At 39.2% G+C, this 9926-nt stretch overlaps 1 protein-coding gene and 1 long non-coding RNA gene across 2 annotated transcripts; both read left to right on the forward strand.

The window, feature by feature from the left end:
- The first annotated feature begins 379 nt into the window (after positions 1–379).
- Positions 380–8192, forward strand: LOC148156694 (uncharacterized). The gene is made up of 2 exons (XR_015764444.1): positions 380–1121; positions 6876–8192. It is a non-coding gene; the product is annotated as an uncharacterized LOC148156694 (long non-coding RNA).
- LOC148156695 (uncharacterized) lies at positions 1739–5496 on the forward strand. Its single transcript, XM_088009355.1, has one exon. The coding sequence runs from the start codon at positions 1850–1852 to the stop codon at positions 3233–3235; it is 1386 nt and encodes a 461-aa protein (XP_087865481.1). The 5' UTR covers positions 1739–1849; the 3' UTR covers positions 3236–5496.
- Positions 8193–9926: the final 1734 nt, after the last annotated feature.

A 9926-nucleotide genomic window follows, 5' to 3' on the forward strand; every position in this document is an offset into this window, starting at 1 on the left:
TTGCCCTGTATGTCACAGCTGGCATGTCTTCCTGTTATGTCTCTATGCTCCTGCTGCAGTTAGGGGCGGTTCAAGCTGAAGGAAGGAAACAGAATAACTGAGGTAATTGAGTTAATTTGTCTGACTACACAGGTGTCACCGAGCCTGACTGTAAAAAATATTAGCAAATCCAAACATGTGGGAGCTTGAATACTTAGTAAACATGAACAGCTTATGAATTATTCCTCAGACATTCAGCTGACTTGAGGTGAATTTTGGAGCATGCTCTCATTTAATATGCAGCCCTCATATTCCTCACACTGTCCTTTCATCTAATTTCTTTTGAAGACCTCAGAGGGATTTATATGTTTCTTCAAGATTTAAAAGTGATGCATAAACTCACTGTTAGGTAAATTGTATTATTATCAACTATTTGGTATATCTTTATTATGTTCTTAGTTTATGTATTCTTACTTATTTAGTTTAGTCATAGGTTTTAAGGAATGTTTCTGTATTGTTAATCACTCTGCTTCCTTCCTCAGAGGAGGCCTCTCTGAAGAAGAGCAGTGACAGCAGCTCTTCTCAGAACGGCCTGCTTTGACCTCTTAGATAGCTATAAAACCATCGCCGTGAAGATGTACAACTTATACTGCTTGATCCTGGGTCAGGAACTGGATAAGCTAGTGCGAGATAGATTGTGTTGTTAGTTAGCGATAATCTTGGCGCTGTGACTGTGTGATGAAGTGTCTTTTCCCCTCCCTTTAGAGTTACAGCGCTCTCTGTGATTAGGGATCCTAAAGACAATAAAAAGAGAGGGGCAGGCAAATGTGCTTCAGAGCAGTTGGAGATTTGTAACTGAGCACATCTCTGTCTGTTCTCCTCGCGAGTATTAAGAATCTAACTTTCTCTTGTCTTTCCTGTGTTATGTGCTGTGTGTAATAGGTGTCAACTCTGACATAATTTGGTCCTTCGAGCCGGATCTCAACATACCGGAAGGATTCCAGCGGGTAAGGTAGATGCCAGTAGAGACCGTGCACGGCAAGCTTCCTAGTGGAAGCTTTTCAGAACCTGTTCAAGGGCTGACACTCTGCCTGCCTGCTGGGATCTGAAGGTTGACGAGACTCCAAGGAAAGGCAACAGGGGTGAGTGATTCTTGTTTTAAAATAAAGAAAAAAAAAAAAAAAAAAAAAAAGTGTGGCGAGTGACTGGGGGTCATTGCGCGTATATAAAACCCTGGAAATTCTAGACTCTAACAGGTAACTAAATTAATGCACAAAATCCGCGTAGGATAGCGAAAGTCCTAGCGCAAAGTCTTCGTGTAACAGGCGGACGGAGCCTGGTGCTGTGCAAGGTTGGAGACCTTGTCCTGTTAGGCTGCGGGGCCTGTCTAATACCCGTGGTAACGGACTGCGGAGTCCGGCGACAAACAGGCGCTTAATTTCCGTGCAAGGTTGGAGACCTTGTCCTGTTAGGCTGCGGGGCCTGTCTAATACCCGTGGTAACGGACTGCGGAGTCCGGCGAAAAACAGGCGCTTAATTTCCGTAACAAAAAGTGTGGAAGTGAGAGTGATTGGAGGTTTAAATACCACTCGGTATTTTACCTCATATAAAACAGTAGGGTTGTAAGCAGCAAACCTCTTGTGGATGCAAAGGCAAGATTCTCCCACTCGAAAGAGTTGAAGTGGAGAATACCACAACAAGGTATTTTTAATTGCTGGCCTACTGAAACAATATCTCCAGTTCATAGGACTCCCTAGGAGTCAACGAACCTGGACCAAATTTAAATAAATAAATTTTTGAAGCTAAAATAGAAAACCAAAGGTAAATAAATTAATAATTTTTCAAATTAAAATTGCAAGTACTTTAAATAATGGGAAACACGAATTCTTGTAATTCCTCACTCGCTGAGGGTCCCGAAGGGGATGAGAAGTACATGCTGTCCAGGTTTCCTGGTAGCACTGTATACATGACAAAATGGAAGAAGAAATATGGAGTAGAGGGGAAATTAAAATTTGAACAATGGCAAATTGTAGTAAAAACTTTGGAGAACAGTGTAATGGAAAAAAGAGGAAGAAAAAAGGCGAAAAAGGAGGAGGAGTTGAGTTGTGCTAAATTATGGTTAAAAGAATCCGAGAACTTATTTGTAAGAACAAAAGAAAGCACACGGACTGCTGTAGCGGTGCTGGGAGCGCAAGCTCCTGCAGCCACCCCTCCCCCCGCCGCTGCAGCAGCTCCGTCTGCCCCAGTATCAGCTGCTGCGGTCTCAGCAGCACGACTGTACCCCTCACTAGACGAAGGGGCCCAAGACTTATATGTTTTCAGACCCTGGACCTTAGAAGAAGCCAGGAAGGCTGTGGAAGGAATAACACCTGCAGCAGAGGATCCCGATATATGGGTAGAAGACATGACTGGATTAATTCATTCCTATAGATTAAATGGGACAGAAGCAGGGGAAGCTGCAATGTCCTCACTAGGGAAAGACTGGGCAAAAGTAAGAGGGAATTATACGGGAAAAATAACTGATCAAAATGGTAGATTAGGCCCAATAAAATACCCTATGGGAGCTAATCCAGAACTGAGTGAAGCATTCAAAGCACAATGGGATCCATTATGTGAAAGAGTCAAAAGAAATTTTCGCAAAAAAGCAAATTACCGCCACTTGGCAGGGATAAAACAAATAGTTGGAGAAGGAGTAGATGATTTCTGTTTGCATTTTGAAAAAGAGTTTAAAATACATAGTGGGATAACTTTTAATGAAGATGACACCAGTGCATATCAACAGCAACTGAAAAATGCTTTGCTGACAGGCTTTCGCCCTGAAATTGGGAGATGGATAAGAAAACACCTGGTTGAAATTGAAACTGTCCCTGTCTCACAGTTAACCACGTGGGCAATTCATGCTGAAAAAATCTTTGAAAAACCTAATCAAGGATTAGATGTTTTTCAGCTGGATGAATTTGGAGGTTTAGGAACCTCTGCCTTTTTCAACGGCCCGATGAAAGGCCACAGAAAAAGCAGAGACAGAGGAGGTCGCACTAGGCGACGAACAAAAAATGATACCCCACAAAATCCACGCAGTCCAAATGGCTGCTGGATTTGTGGCGGTACTGGCCACTGGGCAAAAAACTGCCCTTCAAAGATTGCTGCACGGAACAACAGGAGGGGTGGTGGAGTGAGGAGACCTCAAACAGGAGTAATCCTCAGCATGATCAGAGTTTATCACACCCCAAAAAGACAAACCACCACACCAAATTGATGTAATGGTGGACATGTGTGCAGCTTGGGATACGTTAAGTAGAATCATAAAAGAAATTGACTTTCTGTGCGATACCGGTGCATAAACATATATATATATATATTTTAACGTTACTAAAGTTAGGTTTAAAACTCACAAGTGACAGACAATTCATTTTAAGAAATATTATTGTGGAAATAAATTAAACGCCTCTAAATACTGAAAATAATTGATAATTGAATTTAGCTCAAATTTAATTTAGAGTTTAATCCTATAAAGAATCTCAAAATTGATTGAAATTAGTTTGGTTTTCGTGTGATTTTTTGTTGATGCTTTTATGAATGCAAGTTAGTTCTATAAAGAAAAGCTGCTAAAGAATTGAGTAACGGATGAAACTATTGACCATTTCATATTAGATATAAATAACTTACGTTGTTAACTTGTCTGAAATGCAAGGTTAAGTGAAAGTCTGAGATTTTAAGCAACCTGATAGAGATAACTGGCTACTAAAAATTGATGATTGTGAATGACAGCAACACTTTCTAGATTTCAGTCTAAAACATTTTAATCTAGATTTGATTTATAGTCAAATTCAAAAGAAAAATCTTGGATTAGAGGATTTGAGGTTTGGTTAATTTAAAGATGGACATTTTTATTCTAGAGGAATTCGATAGAAATGTTGAAAGCTGCTGAATTTAACAAAGAATAACCAAAATATAATCCTGCAATTAAAAGACTGTCTGCTAAAATATCTTCTATAGTGAACCTATGAGTTCACCTGTCCTCCCAAACACTTTATTAGAAGCTTACGTGACTGTGACACATGGGCAATGCCATGTGTTAAACGGGGGGGGAAAGGGAAATGAGGTGATAAAAATAATATAATATAAATTGGTGCCTAATTATGCGGAAATTGTGGCACCTTTAAACAAATTAATGTATAGTGAAAATCTCAAAATATAAAGCAGGCCCTTGTGTCAACCTCTGCCCTAGCTTTACCAAGTTAACAAAAACCTTTTGTTCAGACGGTGGATTGCAAAGGTCATTTCGTGACCTCGGTACTAGCACAACAACATGGTGATAAAATGAGACCGGTCGCATATTACTCCTCAAACCTAGATAGTGTGGCGTGTGCGTTGCCTCACTGTGTGAGGGCTGTTATTGCTGCTTCCATGGCTGTTGAAGTTAGCGCTTCTATTGTACTATTCCATCCATTAATGCTAAAAGTACCACACGCGGTATCAGCACTATTACTGCAGATAAAACTTTTTAGCAAAACAAACAGCTAGAAGTAGAAGCGATTTAAAAGATTTACCATTAGACAAAGGTGAAACACTTTTTGTAGATGGTTCTTCAAAGAAAGATGAACTAGGAAAAACTCAAACTTGGTATGCAGTGGTAACTGATAAGACAATGCTAAAAGCTGAAAAGCTCCCTTCACATTACTCAGCCCAAGCTGCAGAATTAATCGCACTTACCACAGCCTGTAAACTTATGAAGGATAAAACAGTAACGATTTATACTGACAGTCAGTATGCGTTTGCAACTGTTCATACTTTTGCACAATATTGGCAATATAGAGGTATGATATCATCAACAGGAAAACCAGTGACACATGCAGAATTGTTAAAAGAATTACTTGAAGCTGTACAACTCCAAAAGCAACTACCAATCTGCAAATGTGCGGCACACACTGCAGGGACAGACAGAGTGTCCCTGGGGAATGCGGTCGCTGATAAGATGGCAAAACAAGCAGCGACAGGAACAGTAACAGTGTTGCATTTAGAAGAAAGTTCAATCTTGTGATCAAAAGTTCTACGTGAAATGCAACAAGCAAGTCCACAAAATGAAAAAGAATTATGGACGAAGAAAGGAGCAACAATAATAAATATTTTACCAAAAAATCTATAAATGGGCTGCAATATCGAGCCATGGTGTGTCACATGTCTCGACAGGGGGAATGGTCGGACAAGTACATCAGTATTATACTACTTATAGATTTATTTCTCATTCGAAAATTTTTTGTAGAACTTGTTCAATCTGCGCAATATACAACATTCCACAGACTGATTACAGTGACAAGTGATGTGGGAATGACATTGAAAAACCCACTGTGCTTATCATCCTTAGAGTGCAGGGTTGGTGGAAAGAACAAATGGTACTGTGAAAAGCAGATTAAAACATGTATTGGAGGAACTAGTAGGCCCTGGACGCAATGTTTAGACTTGGTAAAATTATACATTAACATTACAAGTACATCAAAACTTACACCTTTTTAAAAACATTATTTGGAAGACTGTATAGATTGTCACAGTTTAATAATCAATGGTAAATAGATGAGGAAGCTACTTAAGCTGATTATATGAGAAGCTAACTTAAATAAACAGAAACAAACTATTTTGGCCTATACTCTCATCTCGGCGTATTTTCCTAAGTGGGACGGGCCGTACCAGGTGCTGCTGACTACTCCCACAGCCATAAAAATAGCAGAAAGGTCATTTCAGCTCAGAAGTAAAAAAGAAAAAAAGACAGAATAAGTTCCGGAGGCTCACTGACCTACAGGGCAAAGGCCAGGTTGCAAAGGGGGCTAAACCAAATAGTTTGACCGTCTCAAAACTGGTGAAGATTGTCCACAACCCTGGAGCATCCTTAGGAGCCGAACGAACTTAAACATTACTGAAATGGCGAATAAAAATTTTGTTTTTTATTTTCATTTTATGTTTTCAGCCGGGACAAAATAATAACTGCTTATTATTTTATTATTCTTATTATTAATGGTAGATCAGGCTTTTAAATTAGTCAAGCAAGATTGTGTAGTATGTATGGAACCAAGACATTTACTATGGGCAACCCTAGCAATCATTAAAAAGTAATTCTTAATGATGAGTAAAACTAATCCTAAAAGCACTTGTAGGATTTATGTTCAATATTTCCTCTTGCAGTAACTGATGAAAAGATTCCTTTCTAAAAGGAAAGCATAAATAATTATGACAATTTTTGATGAACTTACTGGCCTTGCCTGCCTTTCATGTTGGCCGCATTTTCTGTACGGACTTTTTATTTTTCTCATTTTCATTACTAACCTTACTTGAAGGGAAAACTTAAGGCTTACAAAACCTTTGTATGTTCTGTCCTGGAGGGGATACTAAGAAGCTGGTTCAGTTGTAAACTAGGTTAAGTTAACCTTGTATAGGTAAAGCGCCTAATTTTTAACTAAATGATGCCTGCAGGTATATCTATTAGCAAGTTTAATTTTGCCTGCACTTGGTTGTGTACATTACTTTAAGTTTATTTGACAAATTTACCAGTATATAAATAAAAAAGAAGTCATTCAAAATGCATTTGCCTTGTTTTACTTTTTACTTATACTTTTCATTACCTTACTTGAGTAGATCCATTATTACAGTAATTTCCATACTTAAAGACGAGACATTTCAGTTGCTTTAAGACTTTAACTGAAGTAAACTTTCTGTCAGTGACTTGGATTTTTACATAAGTCATATTTTGGAGAGATGTCTGGTGGTGGAGTGATAATGACAGGCTTTTAGATAAGTTACCCTGAAAGGTTACAGGTTTCTGTGCTCCAGTCTCTTTATTGCCTGTATCTGTTTATCCTATGTCTGAAACCGATCTAACACATGTTCTGTCTTACCCTTTCCAGAAACGAGAGCTGTCATGGGAACATGTGTGTCTACATACATCCATGCCATCCGAGTCCCTCACCAATTTTGACCGATCAGGTTTTGAATCTACAGTTTGTTGGTGATGTACTGTGAACAACGGTGTAGACGGAATCAATTTCATTCATTACAACGTGCCAAACTAGGTAACTAGACACAGGCTGAGTTCGAGGCGGTTCATGAGCAGCTGGCCGCTACTTCACTGATGGCTTTCCAAACTGTATAGCTCTTGACATGTTGCTAGCTGAGACAAGGGTGGGTGTGTGTTATCTTTGGAGAAAGATGTTGTATATACCTGCCAACCAACGCAGCAGCCGATGGGAGCCTGGTGGAGACCATTACGGGGCACCGAACCCTGAATGGCAAAATGAAGGAAGCCTCTGGAGCAAACACCTCTATGTGGGATGCATGGTTGGAGGTTGTTGGAAGGTACCGAACCCTTGTGTCCTCTGCTTTAGTATCAATGGCAGTCTTTGCTGCCATTCTAACCTTGTGTGAATGCCGTTGTACTTTTTGCCTGCGTTCTTTGTTTAACCGTATCATCACCACAGCAATTTTGCCCATGGAGGACCGGATGGCACAGATGTATCCTTTGTTCGTAAAACATTATGAGTCTGACAAAGAATCCTCTGCTGAGGAATCCCCTCACATGTATTTAGATCCTAGTTTTTGAACTGAGTACAACCCTTGAGAGTAAAAATATTTGTGTTCTTAAAACAAATAAACCCCCAGCTGAAAATCATTTGAAGTGGCTGTTTAGAAGGGATGTGAGACTTAGAACAAATATTTGATAAACAGGGGGGAATGTTAGGTAAATTGTATTATTATCAACTATTTGGTATATCTTTATTATGTTCTTAGTTTATGTATTCTTACTTATTTAGTTTAGTCATAGGTTTTAAGGAATGTTTCTGTATTGTTAATCACTCTGCTTCCTTCCTCAGAGGAGGCCTCTCTGAAGAAGAGCAGTGACAGCAGCTCTTCTCAGAACGGCCTGCTTTGACCTCTTAGATAGCTATAAAACCATCGCCGTGAAGATGTACAACTTATACTGCTTGATCCTGGGTCAGGAACTGGATAAGCTAGTGCGAGATAGATTGTGTTGTTAGTTAGCGATAATCTTGGCGCTGTGACTGTGTGATGAAGTGTCTTTTCCCCTCCCTTTAGAGTTACAGCGCTCTCTGTGATTAGGGATCCTAAAGACAATAAAAAGAGAGGGGCAGGCAAATGTGCTTCAGAGCAGTTGGAGATTTGTAACTGAGCACATCTCTGTCTGTTCTCCTCGCGAGTATTAAGAATCTAACTTTCTCTTGTCTTTCCTGTGTTATGTGCTGTGTGTAATAGGTGTCAACTCTGACACTCACCAAACACATCATTGGGTACACCTGAATACTGCTTAACCCTCTATGGCATACCGTTGCCCTCAGGCAACAAACCACAAATCTGTCCCTCACGTTGCTCCTTTGTGTTATTTTTGGGGTTTGATGATTTAAAATACCTCCAGACACATTTCTGTCCAAATAAAATAGGTATTGAGGTCCATGTGACCTTTTATTTAGAAGAGCAGCAGTCCTTTTCATGAAGCGAAGGTGCATGCTACACCTTGCCTCCTACCTGTAAGTTATACATCACTTTTCTTCATGTTTAAATTTGGGTCACTCTAACTAAAAATATTTTCATATCTGTGAATATGTAAAGAAGCAATATAGATCATTTCAAGACAATTTTTTAAATTATTTATATGCAAAAACTGTGTTTTTTTGTTTGTTGCCTCAGGGCAACATTGCACAGTTAGGGCCCTTCTGTGCAGACAATATTATTCTAATGTGATGATATTCAATTGATTACAAAATAATTATCACAGCCAATTTATGTACTTTATTATTGACTAACAGCAACAGGAGATGGATGCAAGGTCATTTCATGGACAAAGGGTGCATGGTTCAGAAGTTGGGGTCATTTCCAATGAAAACATGAGGATCCATTGTACAACCATTATTTCATTGTTTGTTTATCCTCAAAACTGACTTCAGTCCCAAAGGGTGAAGAGCTGGTCATCAATGAACAAATGGCCCCATTTCAAGGCAGGCAAAGACTGAAGCAATACCTGCTGAACCCAAATATACGGGTCTGCAGGGAACTTCATATGGCTGGTGCAGATGGTGTTCCTTACAACCTATACAGAGCGAGTTGTGCAACCACCAAATCTACCAGATATGGGAGCTGATGAAAATATTATCCTGTGCTTGGCTCAAATTCTAACAAAGAATCAGAACTACAAAGACTGATGTGAATCTGGTCACTACAACCCATAGATAATCAGATAAACAGATGGTGATTCCCAGGTACGCCAATAATCAAGTGCCAAAAATGTGATATACAATTTTTTCACATCAGCAAGAAATTCCTTCCTGATGTTTAACATATAATGGGGAAATAGACTGATTTCAACATCCTTAGTGATTCTAACTCTGCCAAACATACACATGTACAAACACACAAATGCGCGTTTTAGTAATTTGCTCAAATGTACCATTCATTAATGAAAGTTAGTCGTTTATTTTATATTTGGTGAGTTGGAACCATGTCTGATTTATTTTTGTCAAAAAAAGTGTTTTTATGAATATAGTTTTTGTTTGATTTGTATTTCATTTATCATAATCACTGTAGAAAACTTTGCATTTTAGACCCCTTGTAGCACAATGTTGCCCTGAGGCAACAAACCCAAATCCGGTTCCGGGAGGCATCAGGGTCCAATTTTATGATTGATATGTAATTAAGGGCCAATAAGCTCCCAAAAAATGCAGGAAAATATTTTTTCCCCAAAAAAACAAAAAGTCATGCCATAGAGGGTTAACATAAACAGCAAAGCAGCCAATCAGATCACAACAACTGCACTTTAGGTGCATTCAGGCGTCTGGATGAGGTGAGGATGACAGGCAGCAGAGTTCAGAGTGAGCATCCAGATGCAGAAGAAAGAGATTTAAATGATGCTAAATGAAACCTGACTGACTGCTTTAAATGTTGATCAA

Source organism: Poecilia mexicana, unplaced genomic scaffold (genome assembly GCF_051168715.1).
Source record: "Poecilia mexicana isolate PSO_F unplaced genomic scaffold, ASM5116871v1 scaffold_10, whole genome shotgun sequence".
In the NCBI taxonomy this organism is placed as follows: Eukaryota; Metazoa; Chordata; class Actinopteri; order Cyprinodontiformes; family Poeciliidae; genus Poecilia; species Poecilia mexicana.

Excerpts from the sequence above, each read along its gene's own strand:
- LOC148156695 (XM_088009355.1), top strand. The coding sequence starts at position 1,850 with ATGGGAAACACGAATTCTTGTAATTCCTCACTCGCTGAGGGTCCCGAA.